Source organism: Berghia stephanieae, chromosome 3 (genome assembly GCF_034508935.2).
Source record: "Berghia stephanieae isolate SIO BIC M18660-M18661 chromosome 3, UCSD_Bste_1.3, whole genome shotgun sequence".
Taxonomy (NCBI): Eukaryota; Metazoa; Mollusca; class Gastropoda; order Nudibranchia; family Aeolidiidae; genus Berghia; species Berghia stephanieae.
The window spans coordinates 60,548,030-60,572,672 of record NC_088362.1 but is presented as its reverse complement, the minus strand read 5'-3'; the positions used below and the strand labels follow the sequence as shown (position 1 = coordinate 60,572,672).

The 24,643-nt window shown below is 35.7% G+C and overlaps 2 protein-coding genes across 3 annotated transcripts in view; one reads left to right on the top strand and one right to left on the bottom strand.

Annotated features, from left to right (window-relative positions):
- Positions 1 to 22,973, bottom strand: part of LOC144968116 (putative E3 ubiquitin-protein ligase HECTD4) — a 101,049-nt gene extending 78,076 nt beyond the window's left edge. For both annotated transcript variants that reach the window (XM_078906116.1, XM_078906117.1), the window contains exons 1-13: positions 22,114 to 22,973; positions 20,455 to 20,696; positions 18,982 to 19,090; positions 18,309 to 18,453; positions 17,613 to 17,783; positions 10,909 to 11,092; positions 9,963 to 10,136; positions 6,163 to 6,276; positions 5,649 to 5,795; positions 4,522 to 4,781; positions 2,833 to 2,900; positions 1,768 to 1,934; positions 561 to 666 (exon numbers count right to left, since the gene is read on the bottom strand). In XM_078906116.1, the coding sequence (XP_078762242.1) occupies positions 561 to 666; positions 1,768 to 1,934; positions 2,833 to 2,900; positions 4,522 to 4,781; positions 5,649 to 5,795; positions 6,163 to 6,276; positions 9,963 to 10,136; positions 10,909 to 11,092; positions 17,613 to 17,783; positions 18,309 to 18,453; positions 18,982 to 19,090; positions 20,455 to 20,696; positions 22,114 to 22,778 (2,552 nt within the window). In that variant the 5' untranslated portion in view covers positions 22,779 to 22,973. The remainder of the gene's footprint in view (positions 1 to 560; positions 667 to 1,767; positions 1,935 to 2,832; positions 2,901 to 4,521; positions 4,782 to 5,648; positions 5,796 to 6,162; positions 6,277 to 9,962; positions 10,137 to 10,908; positions 11,093 to 17,612; positions 17,784 to 18,308; positions 18,454 to 18,981; positions 19,091 to 20,454; positions 20,697 to 22,113) is intronic.
- On the top strand, positions 12,297 to 13,840 carry LOC144968117 (uncharacterized). Its single transcript, XM_078906119.1, has 2 exons — positions 12,297 to 12,598; positions 13,118 to 13,840. Exons 1-2 carry the CDS (start codon positions 12,406 to 12,408, stop codon positions 13,696 to 13,698), a joined length of 774 nt encoding a protein of 257 aa, XP_078762245.1. The 5' UTR covers positions 12,297 to 12,405; the 3' UTR covers positions 13,699 to 13,840.
- Positions 22,974 to 24,643: the final 1,670 nt, after the last annotated feature.

The window sequence follows — 24,643 nt, the reverse complement described above, 5'->3', positions numbered from 1 at the left end:
TCTAAAGGACTAATTTTACTCCATGTAAAAGTAAAAGGCCAAAATTGCTTTTCAACCCTTGTAATTGTAAGCTCTTATGAATATTTGTGTGGCTATGTGGTCTTGTGGTATGACACTAGCTTTTGGATCGGAAGGTCCTGGGTTCGAGCCTTGCTTGCTGCAAAGTTGAATCCTTGGAAAAGACTATTTACTCACATTCTCTCACCTTACTCAGGTGTAAAAATTAATACCTGACCGTTAACAGCAGTGTAATATCGCCTAACAGACATCATGTCCCATCCTGCATAAAGCGCTTTGAGCACGTCTAGTGGATATTACACTATATATAAGCTGATGTCTTTTTGTTTTTTTATCTACATTTCCATCGTGAAGGAAAAGTTTTCAAATCATCACAATTTATATTATTTAGTTACCCTTGGAATTTTTGAGTTTCCTATATTGGTGGCGCAGTTATGGGCTTTCATACTGCAAAACTTTTAATCATTAACAAAACTGCTCAGTAATACCACACAAGATCAATCCAAATATTACAAATCTTGAAAGGAACATTAAAAACTTACTGTAGTATACTGACATCTGTCACAGGCGTCTGCTGCCTGTTGAGCTGTTCAGCGAGGTCCGTGAGAATGCTGTTTCTAAGATCCATCAAAGATACATGCTCTTTTCCTGAAATATTTCAAAAAAGTTTATCTCCATTGGCCTTTAACGGGAAACAGGAGTCATGACACAACACTTTCCTGTCTTCTGGTACTTATTGGAAGTGTGTAATTTGCCATCCGGGGGACACTATTAATAGGTTACATATTGAAGCATTTCTATTTTAGTAGCAGGATGTATAGGTAGATTTACACGATTACGGGGCATAAAATTGCCAAGATGGATGAACTTTATTGATGACTGACATTTATTTAGGCTTGAAAAAAGGTGCCATCATTCTCAAACCAGAAAATCATTTACACAAGGCATGTATTCAGTCCTCCAGAGGACTAGTTTCACACTTCCAAGGAGATTGGAACCAGTATTTTGACACAACACTATTGTTCCTTATTATGTTGTGTCATTAATTTCTCCTAAATGAAGGTTACCCAAAATAAACAATAACCTCAAGGTGAATCAAATCAAGACGACGGGATTTCAATCGGCATTCTGAATGGCATTCAGCAAGAAATAAACATGACAATAATAATCATAGAATACAGGAGAATGCACTAAGGTGTCAGCAGAGGCTTTTTTCAAGAAAATCCTAAAAAATATGAATATTAGCCTGCAGATAGAGTTTGTAAAAGATCGTGTTTGTGTACCATTTATACAGCAAACCAAATTACTTTAAGATATAACATTTGCTTATACATTACATTAAAATTAAAAATAAATCGATCATTTATATAGCACAATATCCACTAAACGTGCTCAAAGCACTTTAAAGGGGGTCCCTGGCCAACAGCAACGCTTAACATTCAGGACGAGACATGATGCCTGTTAGGCGATCTTACAATTTTTTGGACAGAGACAACACTGTTAATGGCCAGGTACTCATTTTACAAGAGAATGTGAGTAAAGAACCTTTTCCAAGAACTCATCTATGCGCCGAGCGAGGCTCGAACCCAGGACCTTCCAATCCAAAAACAAGTATCGTACCACTAGACCACATAGTCGCACATAAATTTTGGTGCCTATTTTCTCAAACACCACTGAAGTTTTGACACAAAATATCAAAAATCATTTTCTTTTTAAGACACAAAAGCTGTCTTTGGTAATTCTACAAACCTGATGTAAGCAGATCATACAGAAGCCGTTGTCTGTCTTCATAGGATGAGTAGAGTGAACGAAGACCTAGTGTGATGACTCGAGATGCTTCTGCTTTCACAAGAACCCTCAATTTTTCATCAACATTCAACAAAGGTTCATCTGTCAACAGCTTGAATATTAGGGACCTACAAATACAATATAAGAATACCGGTTACCTATTCATCATTTTATAGATGTCTTTAGAAGACAAGATAATATTATACAAAATATGAAAAACATTTACATATACCTCATTATATGTTTGTTTTGTTTTTTAAGGGTTTTATGGCGCTTGCAACACATTTAGGTTATATCAGCGCCAGTAAAAAGGAAGAAAATGGGATAGTAAAAAGTTCTAGAATTACAATTAAAGCACCCAAGAAAAAGTGAGACATAGGGGAACTGGGAACAAATAGGGATCAGATGTAGATTCCAAGAGCATACCACCAATGTACTTAGTTTGAGATCACCTATAAGTTTCATCCGGACACAAACACAAAATCCAACAAAGAGGAATACACTCAAATGCTTACATTATACATTGAAAATAACAAATATAATAATTATAACAGAGAGATGATTTTTTTTTAAAATATCATCTCCCAAAACAATAACTATGCATTTGACTGTTTCCCTCCCAGTTAGGACTCCGGCCAGGGCCAGGACAAAACCAAGTAATCTCATTCCAAGACAAAGACAGAAAGCATGTTGGAAAACAGATATAAGGGGATAGAAGACACAGTATGTACCCCCCTGTCCGTTATGGGAGGTCAGGATCCCCACCCAGACCTCATTATATAAATGTCTTAAGAAGACAGGATGATATAATATAAAAGATGAATAGTATTTACCTATACATCATTATATAGATGTCTTTAGAAGAGAGAATAACATTATAATGATATAATTTTTTTTTTTTTAATTATGCAAACATCCATTCATAAAAATTAAAAAAAAAACATTCCAGTTGATGACATGGTAAAACTTTGGGCAAAGAATTCTTGTGTTCCAGGATTAATTAGAGACTCAGAAGGATGGTCTTACCTTGCATTTCGTATATGCCTGTCAGTACTCTCCTCATTTTCCCTGTAGCTACTGGTCTTGAATATGAGCTGTTCATACCAGGAACATGAAAAATAAATTTAATACCTCTGTAAAATTTATAAACAGACAAGTTTCAGGGTTGCCAATTCAGGAGGCAAAATTTTACTGAACACTTACGTAAACACATTGACAAACCCCTTTCTGGGTGCTGGACTCCAGTAAAAACATGTTATGTACTTTCCTTTTTTCAGTTTAGCAGGTGATTGGAAAATATACTGAGGGTTTGTAACATACTGAATTCCGTAAATATACGGAAAATTGGAAACCTTGAATATTAAAAATAATATGGAACATAATGGGGCGAGATGGCCAAGAGGCTTTTTCACCCAGAAAACTCGAGGTTTCAGCCACATAAATGGCATCTATTTTTTTCCATTGGGAAAGAAATTTAATTCCTCCCCTCCCTACTTCAGAATAATCTATCATGAATGTTTAAAGACCCCTTTAATTATTCATACAAACAAGTCATATGAAACACTGAGTATTTGGGGAACAACAGAGTAGTGAATACCTTAAGTGCACAAGTTGTTTATTCTTGTTAAAATATAAATGATGCATATTGTTCAGTCACATAATTCTTATCCACAACTAATTTAAGCTGTTTTATAATGTATACAATTAGTTTTAGTTTAATTGCTTTATCTTAACTTAAATTTACAAATTATAAAGTTTTACATAGTTCTTTATTTTTACATCCTTTATTTATTTATTTTATTTATCCTATTATCTGAAATGGTGTTTTATGTCGCCATTTGAAGACTTGTTTTTGTATCCACATAATTCATTTGTATCTATATTTTTAACACACACACATCTGTACACAATTTTCCTTTTTTGGGAGAAATAAAGTATTATAATATATTATATTGTCTCGTGTATACACCCCAGATTCGAATGCATTACAGTCAACATTGCCTGGGTTTCACCCCCCCCCCCCTGTTTTTTAAAGACTCTAGTACTGACTTAACAATTGACCATTGCATGTGTAAATGTGTCTGCTTTTCCTATTTAGAATTTTTCTGAGTGATATACGTCAGGTAATTCAAACAGGACACAGATCCACAGAAGAGCAATATAATCATTTTCACCAATAGTTTATGATTGATGTATTTTTATTTCTATATACATATGTGTGGGCCTGTTTTGTATGTGTGTGTTTGTGTATGTGCATATGAGTTATTTGGAAAGTTAAGTGGATGCTTAGGTTCTATAGAAATATATCATTATTATCATCATCATCATCATTATTATTAATATTCGCATGATTTTGTGAAGAAAATCTCTGTATTTAGAGAGAAAAAAAATATTTTGGATCAAGATATTATTGATTTTTGTATATCGTGGTGAGAAACAGCTATAAAATATAGAATATAATGTTGAATTATGAAAATTAAGTTTATAGAATATGCATTTATTGAGGAAATGAATGTATTTTACCAAATTTGGAAAAATAAATACAATCTTCCTTATTTAAAACGAGCTCTAAGTTTTTGTAATTCTGATCATTATGACTTTAAATTCAAAATTCAACATTTATTTCCTCACAAAGGCAGAGATCACACATGTGGGACGTTCGCTGTCCATTTTACCATTATGCTTGTAGTAGCACAAATCATTAAATATTCGTACCTGCAAGACAACAAGACAACAGACAATCGCCTGGCCATTCTGATCGGACACAGCCCTTGCTAGAATGTCCATTACTCGATTTAGATGTTCAAAATCCAGTTGGCTCTGACCAGCTGAGACAGATCCCTCGCCATTGTTGGTGGCAGAAGGGCAACAAGGAGGAAGGGGATATAACTCTGCTGTCATCTGGTGAAGACACATGCTGCCCACATTCTGCAGTAGCACCGTGATTACAGTGTTTATGGGGACAAGGCTGGATGCTGTATTGAGTCATAAATAAAATGGAAAAAATGAAAAAATCAGTTTCCAATGAAACGAAACTAAAGCGACCAAAAAAAAGGAGATGCCAAAATAAATTAAACATTAGCAATTTCTTCTTAGTGTAAAACAAATGTAGATATAATTTACCTGCAGTTGTACTTTAGTGTTTTTATATTTGTCTAATGCCATGATCTACCACATATCATCAGGCGTTTCAGATATTCCAATAATCATAATAAAATTTACTTAACTCACCACTGATAATAAATTTCCTAATCACTTAGATGAAAGGTACCAATAATTATGATGAAAATGTTTCCAAATTATAAAATGGTAACAGGGGAATTATTATAAATCACTTTGTGCTCCATCTTCAATCTTTGATTTCAATTAGAGTACCATGGATAAAACTGCCATAAATGTAATGCTCTTTCCTCACACTAAAACGAGTAATGGATATTCTAGCAAGGGGGTAGCGTTTCCCAGTGGTACAGTCTTTGCTTCATACCCAAAAGGTACCGACTTCGACTACCCGCCTAGTTGTGTGGCCTTGAACAAGTCACCTCGCCCTAGCTCACTTTGCAGCGCTGTACTGCAGCTGACGCCTGGGTTATTCCAGTCTTCCCTTGGGATAGACCCTAAAGACAAATTTTCCCTTGGGGATGAATAAAGGGAGTTTTATTTTATTTTCAAAAGCAATAAATACAAATCATAAAATTTGATTATATATTTAGGACTAGTATGTGAACTTAAGTAAAAAAAATAAATTATACAGATAATATAGCTGATTATTACAACCCAATATTCCAACTTTAAATTAATATTTTAAAATTCAGCCAAACAACAATACGCCCATCATTCCTTACATTTGAGTGTCTCCGATGTGACTGTCTCAGTAATCCCAAGTCGTTTATGTATATGGTGAGGGGCCAGGTTACCAGGGTTGTGGAACACATCCACGTATTCGCCACTCGACATCCACAGAAGATTATTTTCCACATCAAAACATGAACCTGTGATTTCAAAGACATCCAAAGTTTATAACCATTCTTGATTTAAATCTTACACAATAATGATGGTGGTGATGAAAAATATAATAACCTTATTCATAATGGAGTTTAGATCATGTAAATGCAAACAAAGAATGATAATTTCTTGACATTCAGAAATTGTAATAAATTTTCCAAAAATCAAAGATGTGCTGTGAACGATGGGAACAGGTTAAAATGAATACTGATAAAAAAGAAGAAGAAGAAGAAGAAGAAGAAGATGGATAAGCTATGCAGTCAAATTCTGCATCTCATACTCATAGTCTGAATTGTTTTTGTTTTTTTAAATCACCCCTCACTATGTCATCACATTTTTATTCTTACAACTCACCAACACAAGTTGGCAATGTTCCTCTTCCGACAGAGCTGGAGGCAGCATCAACCAGGTCCACCCTGGCCGTGAAAAACCCAGACTTCACGTTAAAACACATGTTACTGGCAAGAGCTGGGGAAGAAAAGAAAACGGATGCTAAATAGATGTACATTGAATCAAATTAATGTTGAAAGAAATGAGGAAATAAAAAAGCAAAAAATCTTTAAAACTTAAGTCTTGGATTGTCTCTTCTATTGGGCTGACTATCACATTGAGATCGACACTATTCAGTGATGATAATAGCAGTTTGTCAAAAAGGAGGAAAATTTCTCGGTCTATCGATGTGTAAAAATAACAGGAACGTAGTTTTGGATTATATTATATTTCACTACTACTAGTCTAAATCCATTCTTATCATTAGACATAAATTTACTTTTTGTAAACATTGAATAAATTGTCCTTTCCACATAACATTCTAAAGACCTACAATATTATTTAAATAAAAGGCCAGAAAGTGTTGTTTTGTTTTGATTTTTACTTTATAAAGAAGGCTACAATATCTTTGTTACTGTAACCTAGTGGTTATGTAGCTTATAAATACAACCCAAGAATCTCTCAAATTTCAAACCATAGTCCAAAGGTTAAAAAAAAAAAAAGGAGTAAAACAAGCCAATCATCATTGCTTTATTGTAACATATCATCTCTGTATAACCAGATGATTTAATGGATGGTTGCGATAGAAAGAAAGAAAGAAAGAAAGAAAGAAAGAAAGAAAGAAAGAGAGAGAGAGAGAGAAAGAGAGAGAGAGAGAGAGAGAGAGAGAGAGAGAGAGAGAGAGAGAGAGAGAGAGAGAGAGAGAGAGAGAGAGAGAGAGAGAGAGAGAGAGAGAGAGATTGTTTTGTTTTTGTTTTTAAGGGTTTTATGGTGCTTGCAACACATTAAGATCGTATCAGCATCAGTAAAAAGGAAGAAAATGGGATAGTTAAAAGTTCTAGAATTACAATTAAAGCAACGAAGAAAAGGTAAGACAAAGGGGAACTTGTTCAAATAGGAAACAGATGTAGATTTCAAGAGCACACCATCAAAATACTTAGTTTGAGATCACCTAAAAGTCTCATCCAGACACAAACAGTGTCTAAAGACACTCAAATGCAGAGACGCCAACTTTAAATTTGGCTCACAGGAGTTTCAGACACCACTCGTAGGAATTTCAATGCCGAAAGAGGAATTTCCGCACACAAGAAAAAGCAATTGGAATGGTATTTGGCATTGTGTTTATATATTGTATAGTTCTAAATAGATAACTGATTAGGATTATATTATGATTAACACATTGCCAAATACTATCCCAAAGTTTCCTTATTTCAAATGAAGTAAAGCTCCAAAACCTAATTGTAGAGATTGTAGAACTGGTGGTAGTGAGGATGATGTGGTGTTGGTGGTTGTAGTAATGGTGGTAGTGATGATGAAGATGTGATAGTGGTTGTTGTAGTAGTAGTAGTAGTAGTGATGATCATATGGTGGTGGTGCTGGTGGTGGTTGAAGTAGTAGTGGTAGTGATGATGATGTGGTGGTGGTGGTTGTAGTTGTGGTGGTAGTAATGATGATATGGTGGTGGAGGTGGTTGAAGTAGTAGTTGTAGTGATGATGATGTGGTGGTGGCATAGTGGTTGTAGTAGTTGTGGTCGTGATGATAATGATGTGATGGTGGATGTTGTAGTGGTGGCAGTTATGTTGATGTGGTGGTGATGGTGGTTGTAGTACAAATGGTAGTGATGATGATGTGGTAGTGGTGATTGTAGTAGTAGTGGTAGTGATGATGATGTGGTGGTGGTGGTTGTAGAGTATTGGTAGCGATGATGTGGTGGTGGTGGTTGATGTAGTATTAGTAGTGATGTTGTGGTGGTGGTTGTAGTAGTATTGGTAATGATGATGTGGTGGTGGTGGTTGTAGTAGTATTAGTAGTGATGATGTGGTGGTGGTGGTTGTAGTAGTATTAGTAGTGATGATGTGGTGGTGGTGGTTGTAGTAGTATTGGTAATGATGATGTGGTGGTGGTGGTTGTAGTAGTATTAGTAGTGATGATGTGGTGGTGGTGGTGGTTGTAGTAGTAGTAGTGGTAGTGATGATGCGGTGGTGATGGTTGTAGTAGTATTAGTAGTGATGATGTATGTGGTGGTGGGTTGTAGTAGTAGTAGTGGTAGTGGTGATGCGGTGGTGGTGGTGGTTGTAGTAGAAGTGGTAATGATGATGTGGTGGTGGTGGTTGTAGTAGTAGTAGTAGTAGTGATGATGTGATGCTGGTGGTTGTAGTAGTGGTGGTAGTTGCAGTGATGACGATGTGGTGGTGGTGGTTGTAGTAGAAGTGGTAGTGATGATGATGTGGTGGTGGTGGTTGTAGTAGTATTGGTAGTGATGATGATGTGGTGGTGGTGGTTGTAGTAGTATTGGTAGTGATGTTGATGTGGAGGTGGTGGTTGTAATAGTGATAGTAGTTGTAGTAATAGTGGTAGTGATGATGATGTGGAGGTGGTTGTAGTAGTAGTGGTCGTGATGATGATGTGATAGTGGTAGTTGTAGTAATAGTGGTATTGATGCTGATGTGGTAGTGTTGGTTGTAGTAGTAGTGGTAGTGCTAGTTGTAGTAGTAGTGGTAGTGATGATGATGTGGAGTGGTGGTTGTTGTAGTAGTGGTAGTTGTAGTGATGATGATGTGGAGGTGGTGGTTGTAATAGTAGTGGTAGTGATGATGATGTGGTACTGGTGGTTGTTGTAGTAGTGGTAGTTGCAGTGATGATGATGTGGTGGTGGTAGTTGCAGTAGTAGTGGTAGTTGCAGTGATGATGATGTGGTGGTGGTAGTTGCAGTAGTAGTGATTGTGATGACGATGTGGTTGTGGTGGTAGTAGTGGTAGTGATGATGATGTGGTGGTGGTGGTTGTAGTAGTAGTGGTAGTGATGATGATGCGGTGATGGTGGTGGTGGTTGTAGTAGTAGTGGTAGTGATGATGATGTAGTGGTGGTTGCAGTAGTAGTGGTAGTGATGATAGTTGTAATACTAGTGGCAGTGATGATGATGTGGTGGTTGGAGGGAGGGAGGGGGTGGGGGGGGGAGGGCATTCTTGGAACAAACTGACCTCACCGGAATTTGACGGAAGTTGCCCGGAGCCCAGAATTTTTTGCTTCAGACCGGAGTTTTTTCCGGTGAAACCGGAGTTTTGGCATCACTGCTCAAATGTTTACAAATCATATTTAATATGTAAACAAAACAATACAGCGCAAAACCACTGGTCTTCTGTGTCAATTATGACAGCTGGCGCTACTGTGTCTGGCCCGACGCCATAAAAAAAGGAACCATCACCAAATTTCAGGAGACTGAGCACAGGTGTCAAAATATGACATAAGACATAATGGTGATTTTGTGGTTTTGAGGAAAACACAACAAATTCAGCGGAAAATTTCTGAAAAATTCCCAAAATCCCACGGAAGATTATCATAACTGACTATTCTTATTCATATAAATCAAATAGAGAATATCATTGACAACTTTTAAATAAACAAAATAAAATTCCCTTTATTCATCCCCACAGAGAAATTTGTCTTTAGGGGCTATTCCAAGGGAAGACTGGAATAACCCAGGCATTAGCCGTAGAGAAGCGCTACAAAGGGCGAGGTGACTTTCTCAAGGCCACACAGCGCAGTCACGCGAAATAAAATTTCAGATTCTCAATTTTGATGATCTTCAATGCACCATGCATTTCATTGAGACACTACGAAAAGTCTATGAAAAATATAATTTTACGACAGAAGAGTCACCAACCACGCATTCCCTGAATGGAACCTCCACCTCCAAACAGAGACCGAGCGCTTGCACCGGCAGCTCCTCCAGGGGGGTGTATCAACATCACCAGATGGTTCCCATCACAGTAAATTGGTGTTTTTACCAAGGTCTTCAACAACACACCACAGCTTGTACTTCCTACGCCTGGGGCAGCTAAAATTATAGATTGAAAATATGGATGTTTAGACAAATGACTATTAAAATTAGTAATAATTTATATAACTATTTGATCCAACTGCAAGAACAACAGTGGAAAACATGAAATTTTGCTTAGAATTTTTCAGCGAAAAAATTATAAACACTGAGCGCGAGGATGGACAGGGGGTTGCCACTCTAAAAATAGCACAAGTTAGTCAGAGGAATTTTAAGCTTGAAATAAGAATATCAAAAAACAATTCCAAGTATCAATCTTGATCATTCAAATAATGAGATGATAAGAAATGAAAGTCTTTGATTGTGAAATTCAATAAAAATATGCCGTCAACATTTACCGACTTTCAGATAAGTCACACCACCTGGGTAAACATTGCTAAATTGTCAAGGAATGAAATCAATGAAAAAGTGGGATTTTCACAAATCCAAGCAAAATTTTTTTTTTTAAATCCTGCCAGGAATTTCCTTGAATCCTAAAAGAAAACCCTGGAATAATTCCATTTAAAAAAAAAAAAAAGAAATTGGCAGCTATGGGTAATGTCAATAATTGCGGTGATGATGGTGGCAAGATATCACAGGTGAAGCCAAAAATAAATAAACTAACAAACTAATATATAAACAAATGAATAATATTTATAGCATATTTTTACCCATGCGGTGCTAAGTCGCTTTTGAAAATATTGCTACTGGAAGGAGGTACACAACATTTCTAAATCTATGTCAGAAGACATGTTTTAAAATATTATTTAAAATGCATGGTGTGTGAACATACTCTCTTCTTTTCGGTTTGGAATAATTGCATCCGTTCCAGTGAAGGCCATGAGAGTTGCAGCACTGTTGGAGACCCTGAGAGGTCGAAGGCGAGTTAGAATTGCCTCATTCATGCCCTTTTGTGATGCATCCTCCTTCTTTTGTAGAGCAAACATTGGCTGAACAGGTATGACCTCTAGAGATTTCTGTATCACAAAAACAAGGAAAGGCAACACTAATCTTTGAGAATATAAAATTCATTGACATCATACTTAAAATAACGTGTAAATAATAACCACACATTAAGCAAGAATCTCAACTCAAAACTTTGAAAACCACTGAAAATCTTTGCAACCAATAGCTTCAAACAAACAAAAAATGCACATGAACTTATTTTAAAATGATTCTTTTTAATTACTATGAACATTATCACGAGTATTATCAATATAACTATTGTGGGGTATCATTTTTTTTATCATCATCATTAAAAGAAACTTTGTAAAGAAGCCTAAATTTAAAAAAATTACTCTATTACTCCGAACCATAGCACTCTAGAGACGTGCAGTTCGAGCGACCGTGGCCAAAAAAATCTGGAAGGCCCATGGTTTTTTTGAACTGGGGGAAGGGGCGAGAGTTGAGTTACCTCGGTTAGCTGCATGATATGGCATTAATTACATTACTCAAACACGCTCGCACGCATACCAAAGCAATCTAGGGTTTTAAGACTAAAACGCACACGCACACACACACACACACACACACACACACACACACATATACACTTAGCATCACCTAGGTCACGTAGTGCCATATGTGACACTTTTAAGAATTCAGTCTTGCTATATATATATAGCTACATATTGACCACTTGTAGTTGTGAATCGCCGTTATTCTGTTGTTCATTTTCATGGAGTGACCATTAAGTTTTGTTGTAGTTGTGAATTGCCGTTGTTTATTGCTCATTTTCCCTGTACAGTGGATTCGGCAATGCATTTTAAGCAAATAATAAACAATTTTATCATTTTTTATTAATAATAACCGAAAATGCCTCGAAAATGTTCGGTTTTTGATTGCACTTCAAATTATAGACATGGCGAAAAGACAACTGTATATAAATTTCCTTCGGATCCAATTGAGAGACAAATATGGATTAATGCACTGCCAAATAAAATCGATTCAAGTGATGTTACAGACTATATGGGTATCTGTGCCAATCATTGGCATCATAATGCTCCTATGAGACGGAAATCGAGGTATCCTTCACCTGTTATTCCTCCAAATAAATGGCCAAAAAACAGCACCATCTCGTCAGACATTAAATTCGACAAGTGAATTTAGAAACAGGCGTCAGGATATTGATGAGTTATCAATTTTTTAAAAGAAAGATTTATTTGAAAATACAGAAAATGAGTTGGGAAAGACCTTTAAAGATTGTTTTGATCAAGAGATTTCCTCTCATGGTGTTGTTGGACTTTCTTCAGATTCTGAGTTTAGTCTTCACAGTCGTGCTAGGATCGGTATGGTACACTCATTTAGTATCTACTTTACAGTTAAAGAGGTGAACGATGATCACAGCATCAGGTTAATTCAATATGAGGGTTTCTTTGGAATTAAACAAAGCCAACACCAGACTTTCTCAGATGGAACCTTAAAGCGTTGGAGTGAACTTACAGAAATACTTCGATTCTACACACTGGACTCCCAACTAGAAGGTGAGTTAACCTACTATTTTAATTTTAAAATGCGTTAGCGTCAGTTTTATTATCAACGTGACCATAATAATAATAATAATAATAATAATAATAATAATAAGAAGAAGAAGAAGAAGAAGAAGAAGAAGAAGAAGAAGAAGAAGAAGAAGAAGAAGAAGAAGAAGAAGAAGAAGAAGAAGAAGAAGAAGAAGAAGGGGAGGAGGAGTTGGAGGAGGAGGATGACGACGAGGACTATGATGATAATAATAATAATAATAATAATAATAATAATAATAATGATGATGTTGATGATGACGATGATGATGATGATGATGATGATGATGATGATGATGATGATGATGATGATGATGATGATGATGATAAGAAGAAGAACTATTACCCTTGTTGTGTTGCTGTTGTTTTTGATTCGTTATAGATTCACGAAATTAAAATTTTGAAATGCATTTTAAAAATAAAATTCATTTTTTCCAATCATGTATCGTCTATTTCATTATCTTCTACTTTTTTTTTTCATTGCAGATGAAGAAAATGAATCCTCAATAGAGAAGTCTAAGGCTATCCAGAAATTTATAGAACGCCAGATTCAGCTCCTGAATGCTCAGAAAAATCAACGGATTTACTGTCCAGATGATTTAATTCTTGCTTTTTCGTGGTACAAGAGGTCAAGAGTGCTATATTCTTCTTTACGTGGTCACCTTTATCTCCCTTCTAAGTCCACCCTAGGAAAAATTACACGACAAACCAAAAATGTAGCAGATTTCACCATCTATTCTAAATTTTTCCAACAGCAGGAACTACGAAGCAGAGCGTGTGTTGTGCCAAACTCTGAGTTAACAGAGTATTTTAATTCTAGGGACAGGGATGGTTTATCTTCACCGTGTGAGTTGTTTTTAGAATTTTCACTCCTTTCATATTGTTTCTTTGTTAACAATAAATCAAAAATATGTAGGGCAAGATTAGCCGTAATTCTTGGCAATTTTGCAGAGACATTTGCAATCGACGTGTGTGTTCCTGTAAAGGCTATTCTATGCCTGTCCAATATATTTATGAAGAGATTTTCAATTTTCAATTCGAAGAAGCAGTCGGATAAAGGAAGATGAACAAACTGAGGTCACAGTACTTGTTATATCATCTCTATTTCTTTGTGGATATCAATTTATCATCCTCATCCTCATCATCATTATCATCATCAGTCCCACCACCTACCAGCATCACCGTCTTTGCAACCATCATTATATTCATCTTCATTCACCACCACTACCTCCCCCACCACCACCACCATCATCATCATTATCATTATCATCATCTTTGTCATTATCTATCAGAATCATTATTGTCAATATATATTAGCATCAGCAATCATCGCAATCACCTTCACTTTTTTCATCATTGTCATTAATATATCAGTATCATCTTTATTGCCCTCACCACCATCAATATCATCATCATCTTCACCTTCTTCTTCATCATCATCATCATCATTATCATCATCTTCATCATCATCATCATCATCATCATCATCATCATCATCATCATCATCATCATCATTTTCCATCACTACCAGCATAATCGTCTTTGCGATCATCATCATATCCATCTTTATTCACCACCACTACCACCACCATCCTATTTAAATTATTAGCATCATTATTATCATTATCATCATCTTCATTCGTAGTCTATGTCACTATATATCAGTGTGATCATTATTGTCATCACAAGCATTAATATCACCATTATTTTCACCTTCATCATTATTGTCATTATCTATCAGCATCGTCTTTATTACGTTCACCTTCTTTACCATTGTCATTATCTATCAGCATCATCTTTATTGCCATCACCACTAATATCATCTTCATCTTCATCATATCTCCATTACCTACCAACCCACGAGTCCATCTCTCTCTCTCTCTCTCTCTCTCTCTCTCTCTCTCTCTCTCTCTCTCTCTCTCTCTCTCTCTCTCTCTCTCTCTCTCTCTCTCTCTCTCTCTCTCTCTCCCCACTCTGTAAAAAAACTATTATTATTATTATTATTATTATTATTATTATTATTATTTATTATTATTATTATTATTATTATTATTATTATTATTATTATTATCATCATCATCATCATCATTGCTAGTACTATCACTTCCATTCAAAAATTATTATCATATATTTTTATAAAATAAACTTCAATTGCACTTTTTGCTTGCAAATTTTATTTTATGTGTTTAACCTTTGATTTTCATTAAATGTAGAAGTTTGAGAGAGAGAGAGAGAGAGAGAGAGAGAGAGAGAGAGAGAGAGAGAGAGAGAGAGAGAGAAGAGAGAGAGAGAGAGAGAGAGAGAGAGAGAGAGAGAGAGAGAGAGAGAGAGAGTTAAATGCTATCAGCGGGACTCGTGGGCCTTCTAGTTTTCACGCCAGATTCCCGACGAGTCGGCATGTGTATAGATAGCATTGCTCCGAACCCTACCCCAAGAAAGTTATCTGACCTGCCATTCACTGCGTGGAATCAGCGCTATTTCAGTTGGAACTCCCAAGGGACCAATAACCCTTCCTGCTCGCTACCTGCATGAGGTCATTGGAGTTCAACTGGTATCAGGCAGTGCCGTGTCCAATTGGGGCAATTATGGATATTTATGGTCTTATAATATGTCGGTATAGCGGGAAAACAATAACAGACTCTTTCACTTCATTATTTTGATTTGAAAAATCAGTTGTCTTTCTAAACATCAGTGAACATTTGACATTCTTGTGGTTAATAGTTTTCTTTGAATATCACAAATTGTTGATCTAATTTTAAGTGCTTGTAAATTATGGTGCACTTAAATAAAAAATTTGTTATTCAAAATTCAGCGGCAGTATCTCAAGAATTTTAATAAATATCAAAAGTACATATATGCATCTATGTTCCTGTGCAATATTATCATATTGGCAGTTGATTTTCTTGATTTATTCATGGTTTAGTAAGTTCTGTATATTGTTTTTACCAATTTCGTTCCTCTCAAACAGTTGTGTTGATCATAACAGTAAACTGATATGATTTATGTCTTTATGTGGTAAAATAACTCATAAAGATAATATTTTATTGACCAGTAAAAACTAAAAACTAATATTGTGTATGATGTCAACATCTCAATTTACTATCAATCTGCCTATAAAGTATGACTTCTTTACAAGATTAAAATCAATCACCCAACAAGGTTACTGGACATGCTACAAATATTGCAGTAACAATCATCAATTACAACTAACACTAACCACTGGTACTGTTAAATTAGATGATTTGCTCAAACAGACGGACATAGTATGTGGACAAAAGAGGATTCAAAATTATGAGGGCATATAGTTTATTCCAAGTCGTAACCTTTTTCTCCTTATTGACCAACTACATTCAAAACAAACACACTGTCGATACAGGTTATATAGAATCATCTCCTTTCCTTCAAGAATACACATTTAGTCATTGTCTTATAGAGTCATCTGATATACCATTGAACTCCAGTCAATCAAATTTAGAGATTAAACAACTGAATAACAATCAGAGTCAAATCAGTACAACACCACAGGCATACCACAGCAAGATCATTTATTTAATTTTTAGGATATCACTGCCATATATATATCTGGACGCTTCAGTCTATAAAAAGTTAACACATTCACTTATGCACAAAAGGAGAACTTGACCTTACATTATATTACTTATTCAACATGCAAGAATACCCTAAACATTGACACCTATATGACACTATAAAGTCGGCATTTCCTGAGACAACCACACAAAAGCAGTACCGTATACATCTTCAAACTATAATGCCTAACAGTAATAAAAAAAAAAACAAATTTGACTTGAATCGTAAGGGATTTAAGTATAGAAAAAAAGTTATCAAGCCATTAAAAAGTTGGCTTTCAAATGTGCCCAAAACTCATAATATTTAAATCAGTTAAATGCTTAAAAAATAATATTAGTATTATTTTCGTCTAATGGTTTATATTTTATTCCTAAACTGATATTTGGACATAATTCATGGCATGGAATACTATGGGAGAGAAAATAAGGATCTCACCAAGTCATGCCAAATATGAAATTTACAATAAAAAATTCATTTCTTTTAAGGTTTTACTGCCCGGACAACAAAACTTGGCATGTGTCAAGATCATCAATTTTACTTTATAATGATGCTTGTTTCAATCATTTCCTGCCGCTGGGAATTAAATTATTGATATGCAAATTACAACAAATTAATTTCATTGATAGCTCAAAAACCACTAAATTGACACCTCTCTTATGAGCAGTCTTAAGAGGATACATTATTATCAACCATGGCATATGATGAAAGAAACCTTTGCTTTGCTTGTGGTGAGGGAACAATTTTCATATTTGTGTTAGCAACTGAGCAATACCATGAAATATTGCAACAATTAATTACCATCAGCGGCATCACAGATTCCTCCTGACCGCTACCTGTTCTTCCCATGGGCTGACCCCACTAATGGGGTCAGGTTGACCTAGCACTGAAATACCGCTCAGAGGGGAAAATGCCACGCAGTGCATTATATAAGACTAAAAAAAAAATGAATCAGCTTTTATTTACATCAATAAAAAAGGAGTAAATCAACTATGTTTAAATTTAACCCTACTTTCTTAACTTGAATGAGGATATTTCATTACAGTTAACTAAAGCCACTACCAGGCCAAATTTACTTTCACAATGAGGTAGAATTTTTTCCCTCCTCTTTTCGACATAAAGCAACTTAATTCCATCATAAAAATTATTCCACTGTAATTTTTTTCAATACATGATTTAAAAATGGAAATCTATTAGAATAAATCATTGGACCACTATCGAGTTTACTAGTAAATAAATATCGAGAAGTGTTTATGTCAGCGTCACATCCAGTCCAATAGTGAATGCACCTTTTATAGGAAAATATATTTACTTATGACTTTTTTTCAACACTGTCAACTGGGAAAACAAAAATCTAAAGTTTTGAGTGCCAATTTCTAAATCATGCAAAACTGACCTCCACAGTAAAGCTGGTAACATTGACGCTGATCCCTTTAGCTGTCTTGTCACTGACAAGGGTTGGGCACCACAACCAATAGAGAGAGATGCCATCACTACAAAAGCTGACAGTGGTCAAGGGCCCGGTATAACTCATCATCACAGGTGGCTTTATGATTGTTTTCATTGGCTGTATAAAAATTTTTTAAAAAGAAGTTAGAATCGTTCGAAAGGCTGTATAAAATTACGTCAAAATAAATTTGAAATACTGAGTCAAATTTTTTATAAAGCAGCATTAAGCAAGCAACTTCTTCGAAAAAGACCTGAATTCTAGTTTGATTGGAGGACATATCTATATACATTGTACAGATATGTAGTCTTGTGGGATGACTCTCGCCTTCGGACCAACATATCCAGGATTCGAGTCTCACTCTGTGCATCGCAAAGTTGAGTCTATGGAAAAGGTTTTTAACTCATTCTCTCACAGTACTCAGGCGTAAAATGTTGCCTCTGTTAAAAAAAACAAAAACTGTAATATCACCCAATAGGCATCATGTTATGTGTTGCTGTTGGCTAGAGCAGGTTTTATGGATATTGCTCAAGACATGGATAAAATTTTAATCCAACTAAGGGTAAATCTAAACAGAAGTTTAAAACTTGTTGCCCATACAAAATATTTTGTTATAACTTTATGAAGTATAATTTCAAATCATACCTGAAGAGAATTTTTGTCTATGAGTTGTGCTAAATATTCAATGTTGCAATCTTGATCGTAGTTCTGAGGTCGGAACAAGAGAGAATCCTTGGCATATGCCATTCTTCCTGGACCAATCTCTGTGTTCTTACAATAAACATAACCCCTGCAAGGAGAGAAAATTGTAACATTTTTCATCAAATCAAAAATCTGACAATTCATACAAAGATCTTAAGGACTAGTTCCAAGAAAATGGAAAGTAATTATCCATATTTCTACTAGATTACTGCAGATTTCCATTCAAACAGCTATGAGAGCCATTTGGTAATACATGTGTCATCTACAACTATGTTTCCAGTGCTTTGTCAAAGTGACAAATTTTCTGATACCACTCCCAAAATGTCAAAATGTTACCATTAACTGAAAAGGCAATTTGAAATGTTTAAACTAAAACGAGAATATTAACATATCAGAAAAAAAAAGGACCTTACCTGGAAGCAATGCAGGAATATCTTCAAAATAGTCTTTGAAAATGTCAAGAGCCAAAAATATATTACCAAATTATATCTATCCATCTTCAGATGATCCTTTATGAGTGATGATCCTGTAACCTTTTTACCAACCCACTTCATACCAGGTGGCACCATAATGCCTCACGTTGGATATTCACTCCAACTTCAAGAAAATAAATTACCTTAGTGTTCCACGACGCCCAGTTCCAAGTTTTGAAATCCCCCTACCACAACCATTTGTTGTATATAGAAAGCAGCCGTCTGTTGCAATACTTTTTCCAATATCTTGTTCTGAAAGGAGGTAAGAAAAGTGTGTCAACTGCATTGGGGATCTTTCTGTTATTGTTTACAATGTTGTTTTTTTAAAAGGGATATCTATTTAAATACATCCACTTATCTAATGATTAAATTACCAGGCATTTCTTTCAAAACTAGTCATGTTCCATAAAAACATGTTTTACTTTTACTATTAATCGTTAAGTCAAAATCATCAACTAGATTTGAACTTGTGACATATCTTTTTTAAAAAGATAGTGACGATCTTTCTGTCATCAGCTCCCCCAAAAAAAGGATATTTTCCAAATCTTTTAAACAATATCATTATTATCATCATCCAATGTTGAATTAAGCGTCAATGCCAAAGAGTGATTTTCATTTTACAAGCTGCCACAGAAAACAAAAAAATTTGCATATATGTCTTTTGACAAAACAGTCAATGCATGCTGACTATTAGGTGAATTGAGGTTTTTGGAATTGCTTTTTTCTGTATGTACAAAGCCATAGTCAGTTGCCACATACTGCTCGTTAGGTGCAATACAATATTTGGAATAAAATTTCTCCAAGCATACACAAAGCCATACATACTGCCTTTTTATTGCAATATAAATACAATATTTGGAATTGCTTGTTTTTGTAGCCATGGACAGTCATTGAAACTATGTTAAAATGCAACTTTCACTTTCGCTGCATGCACTTTCCTAATATCCTTAAATGAGTATTACATGCTTAAACACCAATAGACTGTGTGGTCTTCGCTTTGCAACCAAAAAGTTAAGAGCTCAAATCCTATTGTGGATGGTGCAAAAGTTATTTTCTCAAGTGTAAAGTAAGAACTTGGCCATAAACAGCAATGCCATCTGTCACAATCTGAAACATTGTAGCATTGTAACAACGCATAACTGGCTGCATGTCTTGTCCTCATTGTTAAGTGTGCGGTTGGCCTAAGACTTATTTGCAAAGCACTGATACCAAACCCCCAGTATGGATTTAAAGATTATAATATTATTATATATAGACTAACTAAGAAATATTAAAACAAAAATAAATGAATGCATGTTTGGCAATCTATTCCATGAAAATAGTGTCAATTTCAAAACAAAAATGTTGACATTGCCCAGTGCCAGTCGGAATGAAAAGAAATCAAAACGGCACCATTTGAAACAAAAAAGGTCAAATTCGTAAGTAAAGAGTACAGAAGCCCATACTTCAACTCTACATTTGTAAAGTACTCATATATTTCATGACAATTAATGCAATTATAAGCGTTATAAATATCATAAATCAAAACATAAAAACAAATAAATAAATAAATAACAAACAAAACAAGAACAACATCAACAGCACAATTCAATGAGTACACAAAATGTTTTACAAACCTTTATCTTTTTCTGTATTCTCTTTAGAATCGTCAGTTCCGTTTTCTGATACTGCAGGCCCTAACATATCATCTACCCCCCAACTAAGGATGTACTTTGCTCCAAGAAAAGATGAGACTTGGCAATGACCACCTCCCTCACAGTCCAACAATGAAGCCAAAACATTGCCCACCGGCAGAGGTGGAATTTCTTGCAGTTGCTGCAGTAGATGGACTGCATGGATGAAAGTTTTGACAAATCCTCTGCAGAGAAAGAGATATTATTACATGAAAACAGTAACCAATGAGAGAATTTTTTAAAAAATTACTGCAAAATTAAACTGTCCTTTTGTTGTGACTCTTGAAGTTAATGAATTATAGCGATGTGAATTATGTGACAAATAAGCTGAGCACGGAAAGCAATACATTCAAACATCTCATTTCAAGCCACGACTCTGACAGATTGAGTTAATTGGATCTTTAGTTTAGCCCTAGGGTTCATGGAACAATAATAATGGGTGATAATTGGATAGCATCAGTAGTAAGGTACCCTTGAATTGGATACTAAACTATTGCTTTCCATCAAATCTATCATACTTCTGCTGATCAAAAGAAGGGTGAGAGTGAGAAAAATCACCAACTCTGATGGCAAGCGAGTAAGAAAAGATAAACAATGCAGAATCTTTCTGCTTACACTTGCCATAGGGTCAGAGTATCCTTTTCCTGATTTGAATTACTGAATGTTATGGGCTTGACTGAACAGGGTGAATAAATTATGAAATAAAGTTGGAAAAATAAATTTTTTGGGGGGTTTTTAGTAGTGTTAATTACCAAGGACCTTGACAATTGACAAATTGTCAACTACAATGGAGCCATGGTAAGTTGTGACCAACGTCAATTGCCAAGGACAGAGTCAGTTTGTCAACTACGCCTATGCATGTACTATAAACTAATCGCTACAGAGTTACATTAGTGTCATTAAATGATGTTATTTTATTGCCAAAGAAAAAAAAAACAAAATCTAATTCCCGGGTTTTCCTGTTTGTCCAAGTGCATGGGAACTCTTGTCTTTTTGCCAAGGACTGTGCCAGATGGTAAATCATCAACTATCTACTAATAACTGCTACATTAATATTAATACACTCTCATTTTCTCTTCTATCCCTCTCTCTCTCTCTCTTTCACATGTTTTCTCTCTCTTATTTCCTCTTTTTGCCACAGATGACGCCAGCTGGTAAATCGTCAATCTATTAACTGCCATGGAGTACCGAGTGATGTTGTTAATATCAGTAATCTCATTTTCACTCTCTCTCTTTTTTAGTCAGATTTTCTCCTCTCTCCCCATCTCTCATTTACTCCTTTTCTTCTCTCTCTCTCATATTTCTTCTTAAATAAATAATAGAAGAAAAAACTTGCCTCTTCAACATAAAGAAACAGTTCCATAAACGAAAAAACGGGACATTTTGGCTAGAGAGACCAAGATTTTAGTCTCCCTGGCCAATTTTGGCAAGGGAGACCAAAATCTTGGTCTCCTTAGACTAAGACACTTCCATATATATAATTAAAATAATATTTTTCTTCGCTGTATAATTTTTGCATAAATAGAAATAGGAAAGTTAAAATTAAAATCAAATTGGTTTTGCCTTTAATTTTATAGTTTTGCAATTTTTAACTAAACTCACCTCGCACAAGCAAGAGCAACTAATGCAGCAGCAGCATTTTCTTGATGCTTTTTATCCTTTGCTTCAGTACACCAAATATTCTTTTCTCCTAGCCACCCACATAAAAGTGACTCGAGTCCAATCAAACAGTCACTCGGTTCTTTTGATAAACTCAGCGGAGGGCAATCTTTCAGGCAGGTAAGAATAACTCCAGACGTGACCGCACATAGTTCAGGATCAGTCTTACTTTGTGATTGAAGTAAAGGCAAGATCAACAAAAGACTTATTCTGGTTGAAAAAGAGGCTTGGTCTGTGTCCTTTATAAGCCCCTGCTTTTTAAGTAAAGAAATAGCATCATCTTGCTGTTGGTTGCTTTCTCTTTCTCCTTGTTCATCTTGGCCTAAAAGTTTTTGAGCTCTCCACAGACCTTTCAAAGCATTTAGCCTATACTCTTGGAGGGTATTGAAAGCATTGTTTCTTGTACTGCATAGTTCTATAAGTTTTGTGCTTAATTCCTCTGGAACTTTTGTGTCAAATGAAACAACTTCATTATCCTTGGAGACACAGTTTTCTACTCCTTCGGGCAACTCAACAAGATCAGTAACGCGGAGCAAACCATCATGCAAGAACAATGTTTCCTCAGTAACCGATAGCCACTGGGAACATTCTGCATTTGAAGTAGCCATGTCAGTGATCTAAATGCAATTTGAATTCCCTCATGACGTAATCAGTCACAGAATCATATTTCTGGTCTTTGAAAATGTTGAAAGATATGCACCGTCCTTTACTTGGGACAAATGAAAACAACAATGTTATGAATTTTGCAAATCATTATTTTTAGCGTCTGAAGCGACTTCCGAAGAACCAATGACAAACAAGTCAGTTTTATCAACTTCCGTTCATTCGGGCTGAAATGATTTCGGAGACTCCGGAAAAGTATACTTTCGTCGCATTGACATTATGGGGTTACCCATTATCATCTCTAATATGGGGTTACCCCAAGAAGTATATGCTGGGTTACCCATTTTCACAAGAATGTTATAAATATTAACATATTCTTCGTGACGACATTTTGAATTACTTGGTTTTATGTAGAAAAAAAAATTTTTTTTTTTCAAAATTGTAAATCTTAAATTTACTTTTCATTTCCCCAGAAGGGAATTGTGTTTTCCGTACACCAGTGGACTGAATACACAGCTGTGTTATCAGCACACCGAAAGAGATTATAAGGGTTAAACTGTTTGACCGAGCGCGAGTAGGCGAGGTGGCCGGCTGTTTTTGCATAGCGTAACTGTTACCGCGGTGGGGTGAGTTAGGGGTTCGAGCTCCTTTATAGATATTATGCGCTTGGCTAAGAAGCTCATAACATTGCCATCCGGGACCAACACACAAAACTGTGTGTATCCATGAACGTTTATAGTCAGGTTAATACAATTCAGTGAGCATTACTCATAAACGCGGATGGCAGAAAACAATAACAAAGACATGTTTGACGTCATCTTCGAACTATCTATAGGCATACTATTTTCTTTCTTTATTTTTTTTTCTTTTTTTTTTTTTTTTTTGGTACTCCCTTGGTAAAAATTCGTAATTTTCAACTTCAAAACGTTGACACCATTCCTCGAGAAGTTTGATCGACTTTTATCATTTTTTATTTATTTACTTTTAAGTTTATTATTTTAGTTTAGGACACAGTTGCTGTCTTCACCCCCCCCCCCCCCCCCCCCCCTTATGTCTGTTTTCCTTTTTCGGGTAGCTTTCTATCTTTGTTTTGGAATAAGATAACGTGATTTTTTCCCCTGGTCCTTAGCAGAGAGGGTAACAAATGGATGTAAATTTATCTATTTCAGGCGCCCGACTTCGAACATCTATTTTTATCCGTATTACGACAACATTTATTGGAATGACACAGAATCGTCTTGGTATCACGGTAACAACCAGCGGCTACGACCAAGTCGTGGTGGTGTTCGGAAATGAAGATAGATGTTCAGATAGGTCACAGACCACCGCCCTTTCATTCTAATCGAGTACTCAAAGTACATAACACACAACGGTGCCCAAGGTCTTTGATCAACATACCAGTCAAGGACACTCACAACAACATGCCAATAGTAAACGACACATCAACATATCAACAAAACACAATGACAACATCTGATCATTTTGATGGTCGTCTAAGACTTGGTGGTGCAATGCCGCTCAGTGTTGGGAGCCACTGAGTTGGAGTTGACTTGAGATATCCTGTTATAATTCTCATTGAGTCTCTTAGTCGGATGTCAATGCGGTTTACATGTGGGCTTCTCATCCAAACAGGGACACAGTATTCTCTGACACTATAGCATAGTGCCAAAGCAGATGTTCTCAGTACCTGTGGTGAGGCTCCCCACGTTGTACTTGCGAGTTTTCTCACCATTTTATTTTACACGATTTTATTTGCGGTTCCCTCAATGTGTTTGCGATAATTTAGTTGTCTGTCCAATGTAATGCCGAGGTATTTAGGGTTGGGGTCTGGGGGTAGTATTGAGTTATCGGCTGTGATCTTCAGTCTTAG